This window comes from Bombus flavifrons, chromosome 4, assembly GCF_040668555.2.
Source record: "Bombus flavifrons isolate JBK064 chromosome 4, iyBomFlav1_principal, whole genome shotgun sequence".
Lineage (NCBI taxonomy): Eukaryota > Metazoa > Arthropoda > Insecta > Hymenoptera > Apidae > Bombus > Bombus flavifrons.
The window spans coordinates 16027670-16054705 of NC_138445.1; the positions used below are offsets into that span (position 1 = coordinate 16027670).

Sequence of the window (27036 nt, forward strand, 5' to 3'; positions counted from 1 at the left end):
TTGTTGTTTCAGAAATTGAATGGAATAGGAAAATATAACAAAATAAAACAGATTTTTCTATGGCAGATTTTCTATGGACACGTAGATTAACACTTTACCGACCGATAGGCGATTAATCGGTTTTCTGTCCTCGACGCTTACCGACCGATAGCTTACTAATTGGCTTTTTGTCGCCGACAATCTTTCTCATTATTTGAGCAGTAATTTGTTATTTAGTACTAAGGTACCTTGCTCAGTTGCGTCAGTTGCGTTGCTTTGTAAGCTCCCACAGTTTAATACCAATTTGAAAAACTTATCGTTCGCGATGAACGAAAAGAATGCTATTGGAGAGTCTAAACCGAAACAGAGCCGGTATCAGGGAGAATCTACACCCGAGCTACCGATCGGACGTGCGTATGTTGTTGAACCACTAGGGGTCAGTAAAGTGTTAACAGCTTCGAAATGTTTAAACGTTTTAATATATCTATACAGATCGTATACTTAAAGATTGATTCTGTTGTAATAGTAAATTATTTAATTACAGCAAATTAGGAAATCCGAGAACGAATTTATTATTCGTTGTTTAAACAGCGATCATTTTCGATTGGTAGAATTACGATCCGCTGTTTCTTGCTTCAACTGTCGGATCAATCTCAATAATTACGATTATTCAACGCAATAACCGATGCGCTGTTTGTCATTTAAATAGCGATTCCGATGCAACGTAAATAATTGACTCGAAGAAGATATTGAAATAATTTATAAAAATAAGAAAAAATTCTTCTGTAATCAAACTGTTATTGTCGCGTTTACTGTCTCAACTTCAGTCTCTCAATTCGTAATCTCTGTGTCAACAGTTGGCCGACGTTTGGCGAACAACTGCGGCTGCAAGTTCATCGAAACCTCGTCAGGACTTGCCCATCACGTGGACGAGCTGCTGGTCGGCATCCTAGCGCAGATTAAGCTGAATCCACAACGGGACCGCGATCAGGCAACCAGACGAAGAAGAAGCAAGCACCGTAGAAGGATCTTGAAACACCTGTTGGGCTTCAAAAGGAAAACGAAAAGTTGCGAGGATCTGTTCGTCCTCTAACGTTTGCCCGGTTCGAAGTAACGATTAAGAATACGTGAAAATTAGGTTTGTCGATCGTCTGATTCTTCTTTTCTGTGTACGTGAGAATCGATATATAGGATGTATAAAAAAATACTGAGATTAGACCTAAGGAACATGTAGTAGTCGTTAAAATAAAGTATAAGAAAAGCATCTTATAAATAGGACGCGGATATTTATGCGAGCATATTTTTATGAATATAATAAGATAAAAGTGTTATCTAGATAGACAGTTAATTTTATTTACTAAACGTTACCATGTATTTATTTATTATTACGTGCTTTGCTTATTACGTGGGATTTTGCGTGTTTTGTCGCTAGCTTTCGATATTCTCAATTCCACGTAAACGCATAACAATCCGCAACGTACTTGTAAATATAGATACGAAAATCATTATTTTTCGAGACACACCACCTTTTTCAACTGCAAATTATTCTTATTAGTTTATATGCGTTTCTTTCGTGCATCACGCTTTTGTATATTATTGGACAATGTTAATAAGTTTTTGAATAACGTCGAGGGAATGAAAATACGTAAAAATTTGGCGATTAATTTCTGGCCCCTTAAAAAGAAGCCTCTCGCACGCCTCTGAAGAAATGAAACTCGAGAATAGAATCTCTCACATTCTCGATATTTTATTCATCTTTGCATACTAAATGTATTCTGCGCATTTTCGCGTTCTTCAATTTTCCATGAATACATAAACCTACCATCTATAATAATAATAATTTTCGTACCAATATTTCTTAATACCTTCTTTCTTACTGTAACAACAATAACAAAAGCGATAATAATAACGATAACAATATTAATCTCCTATCGCGACCTTATCTCAGTATTTTCTACTCCTATATTCTAATTGTTCTTAATTTTATTCGTCGAAGCAGAAGGCTCTTGCTTCTGACATTGCTTGTACAAAATATTCTAAGTTGATTTTTGTCTAATTTCTTGTATATTAATTTCACTTGCTCTTCCTCGATTATTAACAGTACTTTAGAATGATATTCTGTTTGTAATATGCAATCTACACGCTGAGTGCCGTGCACATTTGTACAATATATGCTCTTTGGTTTCTAGTTTGTAGTTATTGCACATCGTAGCATTTTCCTAATCCACTGCTGAAATATATCGCCTCTACAGCTTAAGATAATTTCAGCCGATCCGGTCGGTGTAAGCTGCGCTACGTCTCCTCTTATCGTCGTTTTTATTTTACCGAGTACTATATGTTCCAACTTCTGGATAATTTGACTCCAACTCCTTTCGACACCCTACATAGCAGAAAGAAGCTGAAATGCAACCGAAAACCGAACACGAAATTAACGTAAGCCGTAAGCGTGTAAAACGTTGGAAAAATAGCAAGAGTCTGAGAAATATCGTTTATCGAGAAGAGAAAGCAGATTGCGAAGAAGTATTTTTCTTGGAACCACGTGCAACGGTTTTTCAGATCTTTTTTAATGGGATTCAGTTTGTAGCATTCCGATCGGGCTTGAATAAATCGAAATCGATTTGAATGAAATTGAACTGGCAGAGAGAACATCCCCGAGGAAACACAGATCTGGGAATAAGAACGATGAAAAAAGTATAACGTATACTTTGTATACTACGCGCGTGATATTTTCAATTTCGTACGCGTTTGATTTCAAAGGGAGAGAGAAAGGGAGGACACGGAGATCCGCGCACGAAACGACCAAAGTATGAATTTATCAGGGATGTTCCCGACGAGATTCTCTGCAAAGTTCCCACGTGTTGCCAATACCAGGGCTTGTGCCTCGTGCGAAACGTTAATGTAAAAATACGATTTGAAATGATACGGCTTCGACATTTTATTTAAAATTGTACATCCCTCGATATTTATTTCGTTCGTCTAACTTTGTATGTAAATTCTTATATGAACAAAAATTGAGAAATTGGTTAACCAGATAGTTTAGATTCTTATATGAACAAAAATTGGGAAATTGGTTAATCAGATAGTGTAAATTCTTGTGTAAACAAAAATTGAGAAATTAATTAATCAGAGAATGTAAATTCTTATGTAAACAAAAATTGAGAAATTGGTTGATCAGATAGTGTAAATTCTTATGTAAACAAAAATTGAGAAATTGGTTGATCAGATAGTGTAAATTCTTATGTAAACAAAAATTGAGAAATTGGTTAATCAGATAGTGTAAATTCTTATGTAAACAAAAATTGAGAAATTGGTTGATCAGATAGTGTAAATTCTTATGTAAACAAAAATTGAGAAATTGGTTGATCAGATAGTGTAAATTCTTATGTAAACAAAAATTGAGAAATTGGTTGATCAGATAGTGTAAATTCTTATGTAAACAAAAATTGAGAAATTGGTTGATCAGATAGTGTAAATTCTTATGTAAACAAAAATTGAGAAATTGGTTAATCAGATAGTGTAAATTCTTATGTAAACAAAAATTGAGAAATTAGTTAACCAGATAGTTTAGATTCTTATGTAAACAAAAATTGAGAAATTGGTTAACCAGATAGTTTAGATTCTTATGTAAACAAAAATTGAGAAATTAATTAATCAGAGAATGTAAATTCTTATGTAAACAAAAATTGAGAAATTGGTTAATCAGAGAATGTAAATTCTTATGTAAACAAAAATTGAGAAATTGGTTAATCAGATAGTGTAAATTCTTATGTAAACAAAAATTGAGAAATTGGTTACTCAGATAATGTAAGAATTTACATAAAGTTAGACGAACGTACAGTTTTTAATTAAATTTTAAAACCGGTCGTGTGACCGGGTCTGATAAAGTCAGTGTCGAGGATTAGAAGATAAAAGCTTTGAAGGAGAGAACGACCATTTGTCGTATCATATCAGCGGTGTACTTTGTCCTTCGCGAATTAGTTCACTTCGCGACGTTACGGGAGAAGAACGTGATAAGTAGACTACTGCGGAGTTTTGTGCAAATTCGCATCTTAATGGATGTTACTAAAAAAAGAAATGGGAACCAGACAGAAATATGCTGTATCCGTTGATCGTATTTGCGAAGAGTATCGTACATTCGATATTTTCTATATACTTGCGTATTGTCCGCACGTTATTCTTTTCTGCGCGCTTTACATTTCTTACAATCGCAGGAAAATTCGCACTCAACGATAGGTCAGGTTTTCCGTTTCTATTCAAATTCTCTTGTCGATTTGTTTTTGCAGCTAAACAAAAGAAACGAAGCTACGTGTTCCAAAGCAGAGCACAGATCCATCGATCGCTACAATCTCACAGAAAATCAGTTGCTTTCGTTTGTATCGAAATGTTAGAATATCGACATATTAAATTGTACCAAGACGTTCGTTTACAATCGTAAAATGCCATTAAACTTTTTAAAAAGAGTCGATCAAAGTATTTACAGTCTTATCGTATCTACCCTGTAATCTTCAATTGTTTACAAAATTTTCTGTCTCATGGTTTACCGCGTTCTTATGTAACGTTCATTGTATAAACTACATAAAAGTGAAATTCCCTTCTTCCAGTTGGAAACAATTTGATGGAAGAAGAAATGGGAAACAAAAGTCGTAGAAAAAAGAACTAACGCTTATAATAATTAATAATAATTGAATAAGCTTATTCAAAAACAAATCGTAAATCCTAACAATCTTTGCAAAGCCTAATTATTTATTTATATGTTGGAATAGTCCTTACAATTTCTTCGTTACAGTTATCAATATTACCCAACCGTAATTATACAATTTCATTTACATACATTTTCAATCTATTCCTAAATGTGAGAAAATCGAGTGTTATAAATTCTTCGACGTTCTAGCGCTTCTTCTTTCCGTATATTTGTCCGCTACCATAAATAAGATTTCTCTAACGATCCTTGAAATTATAAAGCGACGAAAGCTAGGCGGACTTATTACACGATCCACTACGTATAAGCGTAAAAATCGAAACGAATAACATTTACGAGACCGAAAGCAACGACTGATAAATTGTTGTTCTTGCGAATTGTTACTCTACATAACGTCAACATGCTTCGAATAATTTTAAGAAGAAACGAAAGAAAAGCAGAGGGAACGAAATGTGTTTTAAAATGTATTTTAGACGAAGCGAGAAAACGTATATTCATGAATTTGTCTGTAATCGATGGACGATTATCCCTGACCAACGTTACATCGGCTTTTCTCATCGTAATTGCGTTTTTTCTTTTTTTTTTTTTTTTCTTTTTCTTTCACTAACTTTTAAGCTTCCGCTGTGAAATAAATAGGATGTTCGAGCGTTGTTATCGCTGTGGTATTCAATTTCCAGGATTCGTTATAAGCTTCGATTTCAACGATTGGAAGATTTCCTATCCTGTAAATCGATTCGAGATAAGCGTGATTGTATTTTAAGCTTCGATTCGTGGGACCCGATATGGACATACGAATAAAGTTGTTGCGTACATAGTATAATCTTGTCGCTCATTTAAAATAAGGTTTAAAGTAAGCTTTCTTTTCCCGTGTTTAAATATTTGACATTTGTTCGTATCTTCGTTTCATTCCAAAATTGTCTGAAAATCTCTGTCAATGTTTGTAGTATTTTATTTTAATCTATAGCCTCTTTATATTGTTTACAGGCTGTTTCAATGTTATTTTTAACGTTGTAAAACGTGTAACTTGGGCAAGAGTCAAATTTGAAAAATGAAACAGAAAGCGTTTCGATGTGATAGAATTTTAAATTACGTTAATGAGCGAGCTATAGATGAATACATCGATCAACGTATTAATACGGATTAAAATACAGACGATTTTTTAAAATTTCAAAGAATCTATACCCATTAAGCGTTTCGTGCGACACGTGCATTATTTTATTTGTTATGTTCATATCACGTTATGCGAAGATTCTCAATGTACATCGAAGTTTAAAATAAATATTATATATCATACAAATTCGAAACGATTCTTCTACAAATTTTTACACTTTTTTTTTAACTTCGAACGTTAATCGAAATTGATAGACAATCCGTATCCAGATATCAAATAAATTTTCCAAAATTGTTCCCACTGACACCTGCAAAATTAAAATCCTCCACTTATCATCATGTACGCGATCGAACTAAAAAAGCGAAAATTTAACGAAATATGTTTAAAAACAAAAGCAAATGTCGACCAATCTTCGATCGATATCAATGTTACCTACCAAACAATCGTATTACCTTCGAATACGTTCCACAGCTTACTCGTGTTCAATTCAATTCAATTTTCAAATCACGTAACACGTGAGACCTCGTCGCCGTCAACAGTACGAAACTACAAAATATGAAGCAATATACAAAATACAATCTTATAAATAATTGGTTAATTTACTTGATTGTTATTAAACTACAAAGAAATTAAGTTAAACGTAGCTCGTTAACATCGCCAACACGTTTGTAACATTTCCTCGGAGCTTGTACGAGGCATAAAATGTTACTATAGAATACAATGTGTCCCAGTTTTGTTCTCGCGAAACTTTATCGACACAGCTAGGGACAGATTACGTCGGTCCACATTATAATTACATTTTAAAATATTGTCCGCTATTTAAGAACGCAGCACTGGCGTCTACGACAGCAAATCGAATCTATCGCGTTACTAAATTTCTTGTTCACTTTCCCTGATAGCGGCAAATACGTCGGAAATCCTTCGCGATAACTCCTAACGCCATCTTAATTCGTCTTTAACGACCATCTCTCTTCGCGGTTACAGCGACGAGTGAAAGTCTATTGGTGCGATATCCGATGATCTCTGGAGCAAAAAGAATCGATCCTCCTCCACCTCTATCTATTGTCGAGGCTAATGATCGTTTAAACATTGCCAGCATTGATAGACCGAATCAACGACCTCTACAAGTAAATATCAGAAACAGATAGCGGCAATGCTTTATTAATAACGCTGTGCCGACGAAACACCAGCTCCTTATCTCCTGGTATTTTCTTTCCGATAACTTTTTAATAAACCATTCTACATATTTCTTTACTTATCCATTTTGCTTGTAGAATATGCTGGTAAAGTTTCGCGGAAAGAAATCCTTCGGGACACGCCGTACTAATTATATACGCAAATTTAAGTATACGCTGTTTTAAATGAAAGCGAGAATTAAAGAGTTGAAGAATCTAATTGTAATGTAAAACCGGAGTTAAAAAGTGCAGCGAAACCCAAAAGGCTGGGTCTATGTAAATGAAAAATAATAAACTACATGCTGTCCAAAGGGATGGTCGTGCGTTTGAAATTTTAATCTTCAAAGACAAACAGACGGCACCAGTGTCAGATTCTGTGTATTTTTGTATCTGAAAATCTTTCATAAACCCGTAGAAGCACGCGTGGAATTTTTTGATGAATTTCAAGATACAAAATTACACAAAACGCGCGTTAGGAAACGTGTACAATACCCAAGGTATAACTGGCAACGCAACTTTCAAAATCTAGGTCCTATGTTCTTAATTATGTCGATTCTTAATTACGAATAAAATTTCATTGGATATACTGGATTCGATACGGATTTATGAGCATATATCGGTCCTATCACTATCAAGGAGATGACAAGAACTGCGAAATCTCGAACGAGTTGGCTGTGTTCGATGCTTTAGGTTTACGTGAAACAGCCACAAAAGGATTCCCGTGATCCCATTGTTCCCGAGAAATTGACGTGTCTTTTCTATATCCTACTTTACCGATTCTCTTAACATCGATATCGTGTTTCCATTTAACGTTAAACGTTCGCCACTTTCTATTTTGGGAAATTGAAATTTTTTGTTATTTTCGCCCATTACAGCGCTGCTGCGTCTCCTTACGATTTTGCGGAAATCGCAAAGAAATATATTTTAAAACATCGATATCCTTCCTTAAGTTTAACGTTAAATACTGCTCGTTTTTTATTTCGATACAACGCATACAGGCATCTCGTTCCAGATTTCTTATCACTTTTTACCATTTGCCGGTAAGATCAGCCGGTTACAGAAACCAGCGCTCTAGATAAGGTGCTCTATAACAACAGCTCACTTGGATAGCACGGCAGTGGAGAAGGTGAAACGCAAGGTCTCGATGGAAGTGGAGCACACATTGGTGGTGGAAAACAAGCAGGACTGGGAACTATAGGTATCCGGCAACAAGGAGGTGATGGCGAACAAGAGGGTGGTGATGGCGCGCAACAAGAAGCTGATATTGGGCAAGGTCGTGGTTGTGGACAACAGGGGGTTGGTGGACAACGAGGAGGCGGACAGCAGGGTCTCTGAGGAGGAATAACGGGACACAACTCCTCGATTCTCGGTGGTAATACAGCGGAACACGTGGGTGGAGGTGGTACACTAGGACACTTGCTGCAAGAGGCATTTATGAAAAGTTTGAGAAAAATGTAATCTCTGTTCTTCGGGTAGTTTTCTTTTTACAAAAATTCAATCTTCTACGTTTTCTACATTCTTTCCTATGTTGTGTTCGTGTAAACTTATTTGTTATTTAGTTTATTCTTCTATTTAGGTTAGGTTTTAGAAACTTGCTCGTACTTTCTAAATTCTTTCTGCATTATTTTAAGATACTTGCTGTAAGAGGCGTTCTTAAAAAGACAGAAGAAAACGTAATCTCGGTTCTTTAGATATTCTTCCACAGAAATTCAATTTTCTAAATCTTCTGTATTCTTCCTGTGTCGTTTGTGCGGACTTGTTTGTTATTTAGTTTATTCTTCTATCGTTAGGTTTTAGAAACTCGTTCGTGTAAAGCTACTGTGAGTTATTATGATGTACGTGAAATAAATTAGATCTTGCGTATGAATAATGAATATAGAATAATTAAAAGAAAAAGAAATAAAAATATTCCATCAAGATTCCTGCATGAAATCGAACCACGTTCGTATAAAACATATTGCTGCATACATAAATAAAAATAATTCAGGAAAATAATGATTTATATACGTTTAAACTAAGCAATTTCACATAGTTCTGTTTTTAGTAGTAGAAATATTATTTCCTTTATCACTGCATAAAATTTAAGTCTTTTATCCAGAAGGTAATAACGAGGGTAAACGTACCAACACTCGATAGCGCAAAGCAAATATTTCATTTCCTCCAAATCGTTCCATGTTCCCTGGCTTACACTGATGCTGCGACAACTCATTTTGAATTTAATATTACAGAAGTTCTGCTGTGTCTTAATATTGACGACATTCGTGAAAATCTTCTTAAAATTTAACGAATTATATTTTTATGCCATGTGGGTTATATTGTCTTAAACATAATACAAAATGAACAATTTTCGAATCGTAATCAAAAAGTTACCAACAAATATCATTTGTTTTAAATTTCTATGAAAGATACTTGACGAAATAAATATTTGTGAAATTATCTGTATTTCAATATTTTGCGATCTATATTGAAATTTTTTGCAGAAGAATAACATATAATAATATGATAGGATAATTTATGAAGAGCAAAAATCTGAAATGAAATTTTATACTCAAAATAGAATTTTTACACAGGAAAAATTTCAATTTTCTGTTCTTTATTACGATAAATTATTCTAATAATTTTTATTACACAAGTTTATAAACAAAATATTCTTTTACTTTTTTATACGTACGTCTTTTTTAATCTAAGATCATCTAATACGCAATGGTATCATAATCGTAGCCATAAACGCATCTATTAAATAAGTAATATCTTAATTGTTATCCTAATTAATTAACTATAATTACAAATATTTATATTATCTAAACGTGTTCATATTTTTAATTTCTCGAAATAAGCTTTATTTATTAACATCACTAGGTATAATCAAACTTCAGTATGACCAAGTCAAACCTTCTATTATCCCACATATCATTTTTTTCCTGTCAAACTTTATGACAAAAGCGATTTTACGATCGAATAAATAAAAATTAATTACCATCATACGATGCCTCCACCGAAGAAGAACAGTGCTTATCAACGGTTAATGATACGAATATCTTGCCTCCTTCCAGCAAAACTTCGTCCTGTTTTTTTACATCCTGCAGGTTGGAAAAATTTTTCACGAAGACAGTCCATAAAAACTTTTAATTTGTTGTTAATATTTTTATTAATATAGGGCCGACTACTGTATTCTTTTGGGCACCTACGTTTAAATGGGGTTTGGTGTTAGCAGGATTGGGTGACATGAAGCGACCTCCAAACACGATTTCTCTTACGCAAACTGCGAGTCTGATGATTACTGGTGCCATATGGTCCAGGTATTATTTAAACGATGCTATTTTCCTCGTAAAAATGTATACAACAAACATATCGTTTTAAGCGAAAGAAGTAAGATTTACAAATTATTTATCCATCAGATATTCACTGATCATCACACCAAAGAACTATAATTTATTCAGTGTAAACGCGTTTACGTGTTTAACGGGAATGTATAATTTTATACGAGCTCTGCTTTACAAAATAGAACAAGAGAAGGCTGAGGAAGAGGATTCAGAATAGTGTTCTGAAAAGGATGTGTATATAGCATATCATAAATTCAATATCATTATTTTATATATTGAAATTAGAAGCATTATTTCACAGTAACGCTAACTATTCGAATATCATCATAAGGTTTATCGGTTTTCGGATTTGTTTTTACTTGACTAATATTTTGTACAACTTCCATTCCTTTTACCACTCTACCGAATACGCTGTGTTTATTATCCAACCAAGGCTGAAACAAATATAACATTAATATTAATTAATATGTTAACGTGTTGCCATTAATATGTGTATTAAAATGTGAATGATTTCAATTTAATTTTTAATCAATTTCTAATCGATTACAAGAAGATAGTAGTAGATTTCTCACATATGCTGCACTGATAAATTATATAAATTATCTACTACTCATTCTACTTTCACATATTCTCATATAAAAAAGAAAAAGAATTACGCAAACTCGTCCCAACTTACAGTTGGCGTCAAAGTAATGAAAAATTGGCTGCCGTTTGTGTTCGGTCCTGCATTAGCCATACTTAAAGTGTACGGTCTGTCATGTTTTAAATGTGGTCTAAATTCATCTTCAAATTCTCCTCCCCATATACTTTCTCCGCCAGTACCAGTTCCAGTAGGATCACCAGTTTGAATCATAAATCCCTTAATTACTCTATGGAATATATGTCCATTGTAATAACCATTTTTCGAATGAACACAGAAATTTTCCACTGTTCTCGGAACATCTTTTCCAAAAAGATTCAAGTGAATATCTCCAAGAGCTGTATGGATAATTGCTGTATCATAGATCTTTTGTACGTTGGTAGCTTCTGTAGAGGAAATAATATCTTCTTTTGATGGTCTTTCATTGAAGACATCCCTATCACATTCTTGACTTTTGGTATCCTCTGGTTCTCTCCTTGTAAACATATAAAATCTATTTTTTTTATAAGCTGTACAAAAGAGTGTTGGATCAGGACGATTCATTTCCAATGTTGGATTTTCTGCAGCCTCCATTTCTACAGTCACAGCAGCTGTAGTCTTCCTGGCTTTCCCCTATACATTTTTAAAATATTAGTTGTTATCAGCTGAAGTTTGTAAAGATACAAGCATCTTTCGAAACGTGTAAATTTTGTACACACCTGGAATAAAGCTAATTGCATAGGACGAATATTTTCAGGTTTCCCCATAATCCTAATACATCGATTTGTGTACAAATTTACAACTTTTACACCTAACATTGTGCTATATAAAATTATATAACCTGACTCATCAAAAACAATATTTCCTAAGTTCGTTTCTGTTTTATCCAGTTCTCTTTCTACCGCCATTCTAAAGACGTTATCAATATCTTGATTAGAAAATAGATTCAGTTTTATGCTAAAATTTTATTAAAGAATAACGTTACCTTCGTCCAAATTCCATATTTGGTAACTGCTGTGTCATTTGTTGTAATTCAGAAAACCTTTGCAACGTTTCATCAAATATTCTATACAGTTTCCCAGTACGAAAATTGAAGACCCTAACTTTTCTATCTCCACTGAGAGAAGCAAATTTTTTACCATCTGGTGATACTGCTAGCCCACATGGATAAGTTTTATTTTTTGCAAACTCAAACAAATCTGTATCCAACTTGGTTTTAAACTTAACGCACTTGGGATACCTGTACTCCATTTTAGGTCCTGTCCAATATTCTACAATACCGGCTTTGTCTGCAGAGATGCACGTTTCGAATGCAGAATTATACTATAAATGATAACAGTTTATATAAAAATTACTTAAATATGTTAATTTAAATAAGATTACAGAATATGATTGTGCTAATTCTCCTTACTTTCATTACAACCACAGGTTCAATATGTAATTTCTTAAAAACATGTAATGGTGTATTGGTCCCTTGTCCATCATAAATATAAATTTTATTTGATTCCTGAGCAGAAACTGCTACAGCAGATATTGCATCACCAGGAGAATATATCCATTCACAGCAAAGTGGAACAAAATGCAGCTTTATCATATTAATCATGTCTGAAATAAAACATTAATAATATCAGATAATTAAGCCATATTAGTTTAATGCAACACAATAAATTATTGAACGTATCTAATAAGATCTACTTACCAAAATTTATAACATCAAATATCTTTATTGTTTTATCTAAGCTTACAGTGCATGCGTGAATACCATTACAGCTAGCAGCCATAGACTGTATAGCCATCATATGTGCGCGAAAATGCTTTACAAATTCTACTAACTCCTCTTGTTTTTTCCAAAATTTAACATGTCCATCGAAACTACCCGTTATCACAAAATTTGATCTGTACAAATACAAAACACAAACTTATATTACAAACATTATATTATTATTTAAGAAATAACATTATATATAATAATAAATACTAACTTTGTTACCACAATGTGAGTGATTACATCTCTGTGCATATAAGATTTTTCGTAACATTCGCAACATGGTAAATTATCTATGTATACTTGTTCATATTCAAGAACTGTAAAATTAACATTGAATTTAATTAAATAAAAAACATTAAAAATTATATATATACAAAATATTGTATTTTCCAAAATTATAAATTACATTTATTGATAATGAAAAATATGTAATTAACATTACAAACTTATCAAAGGTAAAAAATTTTAATACTAAAATCAATTAATTATTTATATAGTTATGTCATATTTATCTTATATAAATAAATTTTAGCACTTCTCAGTTATATTTAAGAATCATATTGAAATTTTATACGATATAAAAAATAAAACATATAAATAACACATTCATTTTTTACAAAATATCACAAATACTAAACATAGAATAGGTTATATATGTATACCTTTCTGTTTCTTTCGAGATACAGCTTCTGAAGGTAATGGTCCAACCCAATCTTCCTCATTATCGCTTCCACTATGTTCTCTTTTATTATTAGACATTATTATAAAAAAGCAAAACGAAAAACTTATTATAATAAACAATAAACTACGCTTCAAATTGACGTTTAATACTACGCTTTTGACACTACGTGTCACTAGTGTCATGCGATATCATTTCTATTAAAACATCTATTATTATTGACATAATATATTTTTTACGATACAAACTTTTCTTATATTAAAAAAGAAATGTAAGGTTTATAAATAATTTACTATAACCAAATTATGCAATTTTATTTTTATGTACTTTAAAAAAGGTATAATTTTTTATGTATGTAATATTATGTTATAAATAATCATATGACATTAAGATTTTTGTTTCTTTATGTTTTTACCACAATGATTAATATTATTTCTAAGTTACAATATAAATTAAATGTATAAAATCATAAACGGCAATAGCATTCTTAAATTTGACCCAAATTTCCATATATAGCTTTATAATTATATATTTCTATAAAATTATTGCCTATTTTAGTGTAATATATATTGTTAAATTTAAGTTTTGCAGCTACTTAACTGATTATGTATGGTAAATTAAATTCTGTGACAATAATCAAATTACTAATAAGTAATAAGTACATAAATTATTGATAAGTAATTTGCGTCGTAGAGTATTTAATATATTTATATTATTTTTTATTAACATTTTGTGATTACATATATTTTGTATTACACCTTGACAATATAATGAAATGTATAATAATGATATAACTACGCACAAGTTTGAAATATAATAAAACATATTTTGGATTCAGTTGGATCTGAAAAAAGTCTGTTAAATTGAAATTTTATGAGTATATGTATTTTTCAATATATAATATAAAAAAATGTAATGCATTGTTTTCATATATATTTAAATATAATAATATGCATGATATTACTTTTTCTTACAATTAAATATGTTATTCACAATTAATTAATAAATTTTTATGTATTCTAAAACCTATCGAAATGTGAAGAAGCAGATATATGTATATTTAACCTACTCCACTAATAAAATTTCAGTATAAGAAGGACGAAGCCGCGTAACATTATTGTGTAATATATACGGCTTATTTCTTTGTAATTAACTTGTAAAACAATTAATATCGAAATTTGTTATTGTTATTTATTCGAGAAGCGTTAAAAATTGTTGTACTTCCTAATATGACTAGGTAAGTCTCAAAAGTTTTAAGGTTATATTGTTATATTACAAATCAAAACATTCTAAAAACAATTACATTCGTTTTGTTCTAACATATTATTAGAAGATCTATACGATCATTTTTCTTTCACTTGTGATGTGCAATAACTATCTGTAAATTGAAATTTTAAATATTCGTGCTTTCAAGGGCATGTTTATTTAAAGACGTGTAATTAGAAAATCGTAGTTACAGCATAAAAAAGTAATGAATGAATTATGTGTAAAAATAATTTTTTAAGTACAATAATTTCTAGAAGAAAAATTGTTGAAAGTAACAAAATATGAATTCCATAAAAATTTTATAATTTCGCGGTTTTTAAAATCCTTTGTTTTGATAGATAAAAACATGTTTAATGATGTCAATGTGCATATATATATATATATATATATATATATAATATTTTCAAATTTGTATGTGATGTATGAATAAATTATTATATATATATATTTCACATCAAGTAAAAGTGGGAAATTAAAAATTACAGATCAAAAATAGAGTTAGGAGATGTAACACCACATAATATAAAACAGCTCAAACTCCTTAACCAAGTGGTGTTTCCAGTCTCGTACAATGAAAAATTTTATAAAGATGTGTTAGAAGCAGGAGAGCTAGCAAAGCTTGCATATTACAATGATATAGTGGTATGTCATATTTGTTTATATACTCAAACAATATATTGAGAAACATGTCAATATTTTGAATAAAAATTGCTATTAATTTAATAGATTATAATATTATTTATTTCAGGTTGGTGCAGTTTGTTGTCGAGTAGATACCTCTGAAAATTCTAGGCGTCTGTATATTATGACATTAGGATGTCTCTATCCTTATAGAAGATTAGGAATAGGTACTGTAATGGTACAACATGTTTTAAATTATGTTTACAAAGATGGAAACTTTGATTCAATCTTTCTGTAAGTATTTAATGAAATTTATTAAATATATTAAATTCCATTTGCAAATATTCATATATAAATAATAATTATTACTTTTATATGTTACTTTTTGTTTACAGTCATGTTCAGATAAGTAATGAAGGGGCCATTGACTTTTATAAAAAATTTGGTTTTGAAATAGTAGAAACAAAGGAACATTATTACAAACGAATAGAACCTGCAGATGCTCATGTATTACAAAAAACTTTACGTCCTAAAACAAATCAAACAAATAATCAACAAAGTAATCAATAAAAATCGTTAATCATTAATTTATCACATCTCAAAAACCTACATGTTTTCATAGTCTGGTAATAAAATTATTTTTATTGTACTTCCCAGTGTGTTATAAGTTATAAAATTAGAGTTTTATAAATAATTTAATAAAGTTGATAAATACAATGTACATCGACGTACACAATATAACATAACAATTCCATAAATTATCAATACTCGTAACAAAAGTTTATAATTTTCCAGTTATTGCCAACATTATACATATCACTCTTTTATACCACTTCACTAAACTCACATTACATTTATAATACTTTATTTATGTTTAATACATTTAATAACTTGTGTTAGCTGCAAAAAGTATTATAATGATCAGAACTGAAACAATCTCAAATATTTTGTACAATCAATATATCTATAGTCTTATTCTTTAAATATTTTCCTAGTAGAAAATTGAAAGCTAATTCGATTTTCTTGCAAATGCACATTCAGTAAACATAATACAAAGATATTACCATTTAAGTACAGTAACTTGAGATTATTTGATTTAAAATTATTTAAATACTGTGATTATCATTAATAAAATATAAATATATAATATAAAATATGTAGATAGAAACACACTTATGACATTTATGCACCAGTGGATAAAGCTTTTGGCATATTGCAAATTATTGTGTCTTTGTACATAAAAAATCAATTAAAATTGGCATCTGAAAAACAACAATAGCAAAGAAACTTTTGTTCCCGTATATTAACATTCATATATTGATGAGTATTTTTCATATCCATATAATTATAGTGTTAGTAGTTCTTGCAATCTTTTCACGCATAAATCTGATCCTTCACATGCCTCTTTTGAAACCTGTAAATTTAAATAATTTGATATAATAGAACATAATTTAATATTATTGATTTATTTGATGAGAAAAATATTTACTGGTGTTAAGTTAAGAAACCCATGAGGTAAACCTGGCAATATGTCAAGCGTGATTAATACACCAAGCGATCGAAGTTTTCTTGCGAACATGACAGAGTCATCCAGGCATGGATCTAACTCTAATGTCTATAATAAAACATTTTTATATATATATGTAATCTTTTTCGCATATTGTATTCCATACAAAATTTACTGTTTAAGAATTTACCAGCAGTTTAACGGGTGGTAATTGTGCTAAAAGATGATCTGCTGCAAGATAAGGACTTAAATATGGGTCTCTGGGTACTGTAAATATAAATTCCTCCATACTACTTTTCGCATTTTCTATATCCAGTTCTCTGGATTCTTTACGTCTTCCACTAAGAGACCATCCAAAAAAAGACCATGATTTATCATTCTTTGAAATATTGTTTTCTGTGCTAATAGTGCCATTTCCAATATGTGTTGAAGCATTTGTACCACAATTTCGATACAGTCCAAAAAATTTATTGACATATTCTTGAGATCTTGCTTCTTCCTGTAGATGTTCCGTCCCTGTTATGTTAGAGAATATTCAGAGAGTATTTAAATGTAAAACCGACTATAATAAAAACAATGAACTGTAATAAAAGTTATATAATACATTTAAATTATTTTCTTAAAAAAATATCTTTATGTTTAATCCATTGTGTGTTTATATACCGTCAACTTCTGTTAAAGTAACAGAATTCAAAGTAGAATCAGATGGTAAGGATGCTAACTTATGTGCATCATTTGTTTCATCTCCATTGGGACTGAGAGCTAGCGCTATTAGATCGCTTTCACTCACTTCAGCAAAAGATTCTGATTCTGACTTAAAACAGTCAGCTGCATATGCTTTTAAGCAACGTAGAAGGAATCCCATAGGTAATAATGGGTCTGTAAGGCAAAGTAATCGTGAAGGTGATAGCACAAAGTCAACAAGTACTGGTGTGTATGCCATAAATATTCCATCAGGTTTTCTGATATTTAACTGTAAACATTTTAAGGTAACTCCCAAATTTAAATTGGCCCCAGCAGAATCACCTATAAAAATTTAATATACTTATATATTATTTATACAGCAAGATTCACATAAAACTATGTTAAGTAGTTAACACCCTACAATGTTTTACATCTTACCAGCGAAAAGTATTTTTTGAGCTGTACTCCCAAGCAATGTACTTGCATGATTTAATGCCCATGCATATGCATATAGCACTTCCTCGAGTGCACGAGGGAACGGAGCTTCAGGTGCTAAACTGTAATCTATACTTAAAATAGGTATACCGAGATTTATTGCCCAACTACGTAAGTATGTTTCATGAGATAGCGAAGTCTGTGCTACAAAACCTCCACCATGACAATGAATTATTAATTCGTTGGACAGTCCATGCAGTTCTCCCCCTACTCCACCTGAACCAACCTGAGAGAAGCATGTACTGCACAGGAGTGAAACTGATGATTCACAAAAATTTCTACTCAATTAAAGGTAAAATAAAGATAAAAATAATAATGAAAATACTGCTAAAATTACAGATATATAAAGTAATCGAATTATCTTTTTACCATTCCTAAACGACGTTTAGAACTAAATAGCCTAACATGTATTGGCTTTTTTCCAATATGACTGTTTGGTATTGGAATTGAGACAGTTGATCCACTTAATGTAGGAAGGGTCAATTCTTCGGGTGGTATAGAAATTATTTGATTTATTGCCAAAGAAGGAGCTGTTATAGCAGGCAACCTACGTGTAAGATCTAAAACATATAATAATATATGTATATGACATTTTTAAGTAATTAAACTATAAACTATAAACTATAAACATAATGAAATAATTATTACATTTAAAATAAATTACGCATATATTATCATTAAAAATCGCAGTATATTACCAGCCTCATTGAGAAACCAAAATGCTTGACAAAATGAGATATCAGCACGTTGAGACACATCAACAATACGACGTGCCCTTATTTCAGGATCTAACATGTACTTGACAGAATTAGCACATCTTGCTAATAATGTACCATTAGAATAAAAAGCTTCGCTGAATGTTGCCATACAAACCATTATAGTTTTTAATATGGGCTTTAAGTTGTCATAAAACTGAAAACACAACATATTGAACTAGAAAATGTTAAAGTAGTTACTAAACTAAAGCTATATGTATAGATATCCTTATTAGTATACCTGGAATCCCAAGCATCTGCCATAAAAACAATACTGATTAATACTATCTACTTTACTTAAAATTTCATGTGGATTATGACTATCTCCTATAAAGAGAGATGGTTTTCCATCACTTAAATGTTCACTCCAAGAATAAAGAGTTTGTAAATGTTCTAAGCAAGTGCACAAAGATGCCAATAGCTGTGAGCAAGCCTCAATTTCTCTATAAATATTTGTACTTGTTAATATAACTTTAAATAAAAATATTTAATAATTTTATTTAGTGAATTTTAAAGATTACCTCATATAGTAACTTTTACGAAAAAATAAAGAGTCCTTCTGGCAATATATTTGATGACAGACAGAACGAGAGTGAATAATACATTTGTCTATTAACACTAGAAAACTTCTATATCCATTACCAGGTGTTTCCGCATCAAGATCAAACATTGGTGCAATTCTACTAATTTCTTTGTATAATGGTTGTAACTGTACTAAATGATCTAATATAGCCATAAGCGCAGCTCTAATTCTAATACTGTTCTCATCTTGATGCGACACAAAATACTCCGAATTAGCATGACATAGTTCTCGTAATGCTCCCCATTGTAAAGGTTCAACATCTTCAAATGGTCTGTCAAAGTCATCATCGAGTGACATCTGAGCTGTTCCCTGCTTAGTCATTTAGTAATAAATTGTTAATTGATTCCTTTACTACAAACAATAACTGTGGAATCTGCAACATAAACATTTATATTATTCTGTTATTTGTTGACAAAAACAAGTGTTCTTATAATATATTTCGTAACAACGTACTGCCATTTTTCAACATAATTAAAATATAATACACATAAAATATCATTAATACGTACAAAATGAATGCGTTCATAGTTGGTAATGAAAACTGATACCTGTTAGTACCTTTACAATTCATGATGTTAATTCGAATTAGGTTATCAAATTTACTCAGGATATTCAGATTACGTTTAATTATTTTTTAACTTTCGATGTACACTGCATTATACTTATATACATTAAACTCTTCGTATACATTGTATTGTATATTAGGCAATAGCTTCTATTTTGAATTTGACATTTCCTAAATCTTTATCATGGTCGCCATATTGTTTTTCCGATCGATAGCATTATCTCACTGTAATAGCACGCGCTAGGTACGAATTAAGTGTTATTGACATGCATATGTTTGAACAATAAACTACATGTAACTAGCAAGAACATACTTGTAAGATGGACTTAAAATAATTCTTGATCGGTTATTGTATTTACGCTAAGAGAAAATGATTATCTTTCTGTTTAATTCTAATGTAAATTAAAAACTAATCGTAACATTCATAAACTTAAATTCATAAGAGCGATAGATTTTATCAATCAATTACTTGATAATTATTGACCTAATTAGAACAGATCATCGAAAGCTTGTGAATCCCTATTATTGAATGAAACTGAATTACTTAAATGATAATATCAACAATATAACAATTCGGAAGTAGATATATATAATAAATAATTTTATTATCGATATCAATAGGAATACTTACCAGGCACATGTATGTCCCTAAGCTGTGATATTTGCAACGATAGCTAAAGAAACCAAAGAAACGTACATATATGTACATGCGTTGTTTCGGTACCAATTTCGTCAGACTAATGGCAATGAACGACAAACAACAAATTACATTTCTACGATCGCTGCTATTACGTATTAGGTAATGCAGTCGCGTCAGATGAATTAATCACAAAGATATACCAGTGATATCTAATAACACTAAAAAAAAAAAAATAGATTTTCTTAGAAATTTGGTTATCTAAGAATTTTACTGTGAACTATACTTATATGTGATCAAGCTAAGTACTATTGATTCATATTTAAAATTATACTGTGTATACTATATATTACATATGAACTTAGTTCATTGCATGATAAAATCTTAATATTAATAAACGATATCATTTACTTTGTGAATATCTTCAGATATAAACATTCTGCAAATATGATTGATACGTTATTCATAAGGAAATATTAAATGAAAGAAAGACAGCTCAATTTTTGCCGCTGCCGAAAAGTAACTAACGTTCAACTAGTAATTATCTTTGTAATTTATTTATTGATAAGTAAAATTACATATATCCACAAACACAATACGTTCTTTTCACGGAGTGTATTAATGCGATAAAATTTGTGAGTGGCGAGGAGAAATCCTTGTGTGATGGAGAGAAAGAGGGAGACGGGGAGTTAGTTTAATCCTCCGGTTAGTAACTTTTCTACTCGTCGAAGAACGGTCACAGAAACGTTCTATAGCAAACGTGTAGTTTCCGATCCTACAATTAAAGGCAACTAAAAAATTATCCATCGTGTTTCCTCGATTTTTTCTCTTTTTCTTTTTTTTTTTTTGCTTCGGTTCGACCAAGTGGGCGTTCATATGAAATATCAGATATTTTTTATCGAACCACGACGCTGATTAAGTCCATGCAACGTCGATCAATCGGTTCGCACAAAGCCAACTTCTTAGTCGAGATATTCAGCTGCCGATAAACGATACATTACTGAACAACGCATAATAACATATAAAAATGCGATACCGAAATGAACTTTGATTTAAGCTTTAAAATCGCTTTGTTGTCAAATGGCAACGAATGCAGGAAGTAAGATCGAAAACTAATACAGCGCTGTGTGTAGGCGTGTACACGAGTATATATTGCACGTACAATCTTGCTCTCGCATCTCATCATTGTTACGATATTAAAGTTCATCGAAGACGCGATTGAATCGATAGAATCGTAAGAATCGATCTATACCGAAAGAACTGCAAAAATAAAGTTTAGTTCCGTTATTATTCCCATTTTCGCCGACTTCTAAGTCCGAACCGCTACGCAAAGGACGTATTTATTTTTCTCATTTTGTTCCTTCATTCTTAAATTTGTTTCCTCTTCTTCTTCTCCTTCCTCTTCTTCTTCTTCTTCTTCTTCTTCTTCTTCTTCTTCTTCTTCTTCTTCCTATTCCTCACTTCTCACGTATCTTTTTTCCACATTTTTTTTTCTTTTCTTTAAGCTAAAGTTTAATTACCTCGGTAAATATTAATTACCTCTTTACAAAAATCAATTCTTAAACTTATACAGAGTGGCTCGATGCAAATTCACAATATCTTGAAGTGAGAAAGTGACGGATGCTGCCGCCAAACCAACAGACTAAAACTGATATGCTTCGAGGGGGCTTTTCAAGCTTTTATATCCTTAATACTGATGACAGATTTACCTTCGCGTTTCCCTGATCAATTGTCATTGAAGAAACATTTTTTCTTTTTTTTTTTTGTTTCTACTTCGACATTTGATCGAAGGGATTTTTCTTCTTCTGTTTTCTTCTTTTCCTTTTGTCTTTCTTCTTGGTGTGTATAAAGCTTTGCCAATATCTATGGCGAAAGTGCGTTACGCTATTCAAAAGATGGTACGCAAGATAAATTTGGCAAGCACTACAGGTGCTGTTCGCATCATATCTTTCGACAAATATAACGTATGATGAGCAACAGCACATTCGCCAACGTAGGCCAATCGACATATGGTCGCGTACCATCTCCGTTCTTTTCTTTTCTTTCGTCGTATAATGGGTAAAAATCACTTAATAATTGGAATGACATCGCGATTAAAAGAAAGAATAGCATTTTTCGTGTCTTTTTTTCCTTTTTCATCAAAAACATGTTTCTTCCTCAACATCTGTGAATCCGTATCAAGTCAGTTTTTTTTTATACGCGACGTGTCAATGTTTTTTTTTTCTGTTCATTATAACGACTATATGCTATAGGTACATAATGTATAGTTAATTTGATAGGTGTACATGTATATGCATATGTATATATATATATATCTATGTATATATACTGTTCATATATTACACACACACACACACATACACACATGAACATATATATTTATATATAGATATTTATATTATTATTAACGCATTGATGCTATGCTTTTGTTGTATCTCCATAGACATATGGATAATTGCTATCATTTTAATATATCTAAAATAATATTTTTAACACTCAGCGATGCGCGAATGTGTGTGCCTGTGTATATACTTTTTTTTTTTTCATTGGCTCATTCTTTCACCGGAGTTGCGTGAGAGAAACAGTATGTTTAACTATATCCGCTAAATAGGAAGGCAGCTGCTTCACGTGCGCTTAGGAATCCAAGGATTATTGTTCATTGTCCTCGGTTTGCGCATTCGCTTAATTTATTTTAGCAAAAAGTTAACAAGAAAGAGAGAAACCTTATCGATAGAAAGAGAGATAGAGAGAAAGAGAGAAATCAAGTACAACTCTTTAATGTAGATAGTACTTAAAGTAGAAGCATCTTGTGAAAGATCGTCATTAACATAATACTTGCGCGACTAAAATTATTGATATTTTTTGCTGTTCGTAATTATACATAATGGTTATCGAATTGATATATGTATATATTAAAATATGGTTAATTTAATTAATACAAAGAAATATAATCTAAATAAAAATGAAACGTGTAATATTCATTGAAATTAAACGAAAGCTATGCTTTCCCACGCGACCCTGGCTAAAGCGCAGCCTACTACCTTTTGACCATATACAAATATATAAGCATTAAACGTGTAATATATTATCGTCATCATATATAATTAATATCCTAAGATAGTTATTGTATGAACCATCTTTCGAGAGAGAAAAAAAAAACGATGAAATAAAAAAAGGACAGAAACACGCTTGCCTTTAACAGTCGCCACTTATTCGACCTAAATCGGAGGTACTAATGCCACTCAAAAAAACTCCTGTGTTAAACTGTTCCTCTTATTCGGCAACCTCGACGTGATTCTTTCGATTCGTCCGTTTCCATCAAGGAAACACGACGATAACTCGGCCGAATCGAACAAAGCTGACGAATATTTTCCGTGCATACGTTCGGACAGCACCTCGATAAGATAGTGGACTTTTGTTATGGAATGATAAAATATCTTGCTTCTCGTTAGAACTTTAGATACGTTCATGATTCAATTTCTTATAAGTATAAAGTTGTATAATCTAAGTAGACGTTAAGTACTGAAAAGGTCGCTGAAAAAATCAGGCAGTGGGAATCGAACGGAGATGAAAAAACAGCTGCAATCACGAAGGTGAACGTGCATTTGATCGCCGTTCTGATATTTTAAGAGTGTCGTATAGAGCATACACGTAATTTTTTTTATCGTATAGTGCTATTTATTTAATATGCTTATCATTTCTTGTTCTTTTAAGTCGGATTATACTTTTATATTGCCACTGTGTAAGCTGCTACCGCTGCTACCATTTTTTTTTTCTTATTGTTAGTTTCACGTATTATTTAAGCTGCGTTTACTTTTATTGCCATTTACTATCTCGAAAAATATCAGAACTCAGAAATATACAGCAAAGAGCGCAACAGCACGCATACTGTGAATGCGTCATCGACGAGATACGTTTCTTCCATCCCATACGCATTTCCTATTGCTGAAAAAAACAATGAGTTCGTAACTGATCATAGTCCACAGCCTTCTAATCGAAGGGTATCGCGTATAACATTTAATATGAGTAATGATTCTCTTTTCATTCCTTTTCTTTTTTTTTCTTCATCATGAGCGCTCCTTCCTGTGTTTAGTTTGTTAATAACATATATGACAACGAAACGAAAACAACGTGTATGAGATACTTCCGAAGACAACTTTACGCGCTTCCCATATGGCACATTGGCATGTTGTTTCCCTTTCGAATTGTCTCGCAGATAATCCTGGCAGTACGAGCGTGTGTTCTAGCTCGTAGTACTTCTATCTACTACGGTGTTTTGTAATATTGCTTTATACATATCATAGATCATTAAATGTGGTCGTATAACGTCGCAAGCTATAATAAAGAGACGTTCACATAATGATACTGCATCGCAATACCTATTTCCCTATGGACAGATCGTATTCCATATATCACTAAGATGTAGATTTGTATACTTTCGGAATCTTCGGAAGAACCTCGAACTTGAAAGTTATCTTACACTAACAAAATACTATGACATTCTTGAAGAACATACGCGAGAACGGACAATTAAAGACCAGTTTCAAATAAAATCTCTTGTAGACCGAGGTGATTAAATTATTCTTTGATCTCAAAGTATTTATATGTAGGATTTTCATATCCATTGATCTGCATGTTTGCAACATGCCGCTCCTCTGGTGTAGCTGCTTGGTCAACTTCAATGAATCCCTGTTTAAAATCAGAAATATATGATTATACTGTAAAATTTGGCCAAAAACTGATTTATGTTAATTTTAAAGAATATTAAAAATCTTAGTATAAATATCATTTAATAATAAAATCACGAGTATTTAATTTTTACTTCGAATAAAACAGTCTTCTTTATGTACCTGACTGTGGGGGCTTCTTGCACTGCGTCTTTTGAATACTGCTACGCCTACCACTGCTGCAGCCATAAGTGCGATTCCAGCAAACGCAAGTGTGAAGTAGACAGATCGACTTTCCCTGTGATACATCTCCCTTCTCACAGAGTAACCCTATATAACAAAAGGGATAGAAATATGTTCATATTATGATATTTCTTGGATATTATTATTCAGGCAATTTAATGACTACATTTACCGGTTCAGAGTGGGAAATATCATGTGTCATGCTGTGAGCTGCCCTTACAAGTCCTTCACTGTGCATAGCCGCCACTGCAGACGGTTGCTCTGGTGGCTGTTGAATATCCTTGTTGTCATTTATCGAGTCATTTTCTTCCTGTTGCGCCTGTTCCGTACGTAACTCGCCACGTTCAGCCTTGCGTTGCTCCTTGCGTACTCGCTCCAGTAGTTTTTGATGTTCTTTTTCTATAAATCAATGAAATATATTTAAATATAGTTCTTATCGAGTTTTGTCGCATTTGTTGAACATTATCAATGAGAGCTGAGGGAGCAGAATACAATAAATCACATTTTTTTATAAGAGAGAGAGAAATTCAGTCACCAAAGTTGTCCTTTTCCTTGTTTCTGGGATAAACATGTATTTTTTCGGTGTCACCATAACTTAAAAAACATTACTTACTATAATATTAAAAGATTGCTTATCTTGGCAGTTATATGCCTTTACTTTTTTCAAAGCTTCGTCAACTATGTCTTTACATCGAACAGGTTCTTTCCATTTTTAGCCAAATTTATATTACAATAATCCTTCTTACCACAAAATCAAGTCAAGAGTATTTTTATCATGTTCTTTCCCTACATTCTTCATTCGTTAAATTTCGAAGTTACCTTGCTGCTTACTGGTAACGTCAGCCTGATATTTATCTAAGATGGCTGCTTCCGCTTCTCGTGTCATCGCTAGCAGCAGTCCAGGAGTCTCATCTTTGCTCCTGAGGGCCAAAACGTAATCATCCATAAGGCGGCCAATTTTTGCGCTTAAATCAGGATACCTAAATATAACGAACGAAATACATATAGTGTTCTATTAAATTAAAGTATATGTATTTTTTCTGCACTGTCAAAATCTGGAATCTGATATTCTAAGACGTTGACTGTTACGTTATATCGACCGACACGTTACCGTTCTAGCATCAACAGACTCTGATTGGTAATTCTATCGATCTCTGCCAAGTGTTCCAACGTTGCTGGCTTCTCGCGTTGAGCTTGTTCCAAGCTGCTATCCAGCAGATGTTTGTAATGAGCAATAGTATGGTGCCTGTCTTTGTGAAGAGCCCGAAGCAATTTCTGAAGACATTTCTGAATACGATGCATCTGAACAAGAAATAAGACGGTGATATATTATTCGCGGATTTGCGAGTGGAATACTTAAATACTAAATATTTCTATATGGAATTCTATGGAATGTACAAATATGGAATATAGAATATCTTTTGAGAAGCTTACATTTGGTGGAGTTTCGTTCAGAGCAGCTGTGTAGCACGACATTGCTTCCTCGTTTCTTTGTTTAACAGCTTCCTGTAAATTAATACCATACATAATAAATATTATACTTCCCTCTCTCTTTCTCTTTTCGTACACACGATGTATATAATTAAGCATTGAACGGCGCTTATTTTAGGAAGAAATGAGATCCATATATTATGATATATTTTGTAATCTAAGTGGAGAT

At 31.9% G+C, this 27036-nt stretch overlaps 6 protein-coding genes across 12 annotated transcripts in view; 3 read left to right on the forward strand and 3 right to left on the reverse strand.

Moving 5' to 3' along the window:
* Positions 1-6134, forward strand: part of LOC138179449 (GTP-binding protein RAD) — an 83205-nt gene extending 77071 nt beyond the window's left edge. The window contains exon 8 of the mRNA XM_069112258.1: positions 837-6134. Within this exon, the coding sequence (XP_068968359.1) occupies positions 837-1072 (236 nt within the window). The 3' untranslated portion in view covers positions 1073-6134. The remainder of the gene's footprint in view (positions 1-836) is intronic.
* Positions 6135-9554: 3420 nt separating this feature from the next.
* LOC138179461 (mitochondrial pyruvate carrier 2) lies at positions 9555-10504 on the forward strand. The gene is made up of 3 exons (XM_069112277.1): positions 9555-10050; positions 10122-10263; positions 10363-10504. The coding sequence occupies exons 1-3, from the start codon at positions 9951-9953 to the stop codon at positions 10502-10504; spliced, it is 384 nt and encodes a 127-aa protein (XP_068968378.1). The 5' UTR covers positions 9555-9950.
* A 32-nt stretch (positions 10505-10536) lies between these two features.
* On the reverse strand, positions 10537-13545 carry LOC138179447 (peptidylprolyl isomerase domain and WD repeat-containing protein 1). The gene is made up of 8 exons (XM_069112252.1): positions 13337-13545; positions 12889-12991; positions 12606-12802; positions 12318-12511; positions 11892-12229; positions 11626-11815; positions 10964-11539; positions 10537-10721 (listed from the first exon to the last, which is right to left on the reverse strand). Exons 1-8 carry the CDS (start codon positions 13536-13538, stop codon positions 10578-10580), a joined length of 1944 nt encoding a protein of 647 aa, XP_068968353.1. The 5' UTR covers positions 13539-13545; the 3' UTR covers positions 10537-10577.
* Positions 13546-14388: 843 nt separating this feature from the next.
* san (Probable N-acetyltransferase san) lies at positions 14389-15889 on the forward strand. The gene is made up of 4 exons (XM_069112275.1): positions 14389-14590; positions 15105-15261; positions 15368-15534; positions 15636-15889. The coding sequence occupies exons 1-4, from the start codon at positions 14583-14585 to the stop codon at positions 15808-15810; spliced, it is 507 nt and encodes a 168-aa protein (XP_068968376.1). The 5' UTR covers positions 14389-14582; the 3' UTR covers positions 15811-15889.
* A 27-nt stretch (positions 15890-15916) lies between these two features.
* On the reverse strand, positions 15917-20658 carry Hsl (hormone-sensitive lipase). Of its 4 annotated transcripts, XR_011173055.1 has the most exons (11): positions 19813-20061; positions 19203-19637; positions 18923-19124; positions 18625-18838; positions 18296-18486; positions 17870-18152; positions 17411-17773; positions 16938-17263; positions 16730-16855; positions 16414-16654; positions 15917-16140 (listed from the first exon to the last, which is right to left on the reverse strand). XR_011173055.1 is itself a non-coding variant. In XM_069112241.1 (10 exons), exons 2-10 carry the CDS (start codon positions 19583-19585, stop codon positions 16586-16588), a joined length of 2157 nt encoding a protein of 718 aa, XP_068968342.1. In that variant the 5' UTR covers positions 19586-19637; positions 20461-20658; the 3' UTR covers positions 15917-16585. The 4 variants fall into 4 exon arrangements, 3 of the variants coding, with proteins under 3 accessions (XP_068968342.1, XP_068968340.1, XP_068968341.1); XM_069112241.1 differs by lacking the exon at positions 19813-20061 and adding an exon at positions 20461-20658 and having other exon boundaries at positions 15917-16654; XM_069112239.1 differs by having other exon boundaries at positions 15917-16654.
* Positions 20659-21007: 349 nt separating this feature from the next.
* The window catches only part of Appl (amyloid-beta-like protein), a 50669-nt gene continuing 44640 nt past the window's right edge, over positions 21008-27036 (reverse strand). For 3 of the 4 annotated variants that reach the window (XM_069112242.1, XM_069112246.1, XM_069112243.1), the window contains 6 exons: positions 26811-26882; positions 26488-26678; positions 26196-26356; positions 25549-25775; positions 25317-25463; positions 21008-25155 (listed from right to left, as the gene is read on the reverse strand). In XM_069112242.1, the coding sequence (XP_068968343.1) occupies positions 25045-25155; positions 25317-25463; positions 25549-25775; positions 26196-26356; positions 26488-26678; positions 26811-26882 (909 nt within the window). In that variant the 3' untranslated portion in view covers positions 21008-25044. The remainder of the gene's footprint in view (positions 25156-25316; positions 25464-25548; positions 25776-26195; positions 26357-26487; positions 26679-26810; positions 26883-27036) is intronic. The other variant, XM_069112244.1, reaches the window with a different exon arrangement.

Bases quoted from the DNA above. Each gene is read 5' to 3' on its own strand.
- Hsl (XM_069112241.1), bottom strand. From the start codon at position 19,585: ATGACTAAGCAGGGAACAGCTCAGATGTCACTCGATGATGACTTTGAC. The intron at 18,487-18,624 runs GTAATATACTGC...TATATGTTTTAG, and splicing joins TTGGTTTCTCAATGAGGCTG to ATCTTACACGTAGGTTGCCT. The intron at 17,264-17,410 runs GTATATAAACAC...CTAACATAACAG, and splicing joins TACTTTAACAGAAGTTGACG to GGACGGAACATCTACAGGAA.
- san (XM_069112275.1), top strand. The intron at 15,262-15,367 runs GTATGTCATATT...TATTTATTTCAG, and splicing joins CATATTACAATGATATAGTG to GTTGGTGCAGTTTGTTGTCG. The intron at 15,535-15,635 runs GTAAGTATTTAA...TTTTGTTTACAG, and splicing joins AACTTTGATTCAATCTTTCT to TCATGTTCAGATAAGTAATG.
- LOC138179461 (XM_069112277.1), top strand. From the start codon at position 9,951: ATGCCTCCACCGAAGAAGAACAGTGCTTATCAACGGTTAATGATACGA. The intron at 10,051-10,121 runs GTTGGAAAAATT...TTATTAATATAG, and splicing joins TGTTTTTTTACATCCTGCAG to GGCCGACTACTGTATTCTTT. The intron at 10,264-10,362 runs GTATTATTTAAA...TTTATCCATCAG, and splicing joins ACTGGTGCCATATGGTCCAG to ATATTCACTGATCATCACAC.
- LOC138179447 (XM_069112252.1), bottom strand. From the start codon at position 13,538: ATGACACTAGTGACACGTAGTGTCAAAAGCGTAGTATTAAACGTCAAT. The intron at 11,816-11,891 runs GTAACGTTATTC...TAACGTCTTTAG, and splicing joins AATATGGAATTTGGACGAAG to AATGGCGGTAGAAAGAGAAC. The intron at 11,540-11,625 runs GTGTGTACAAAA...AAAAATGTATAG, and splicing joins TGCAATTAGCTTTATTCCAG to GGGAAAGCCAGGAAGACTAC.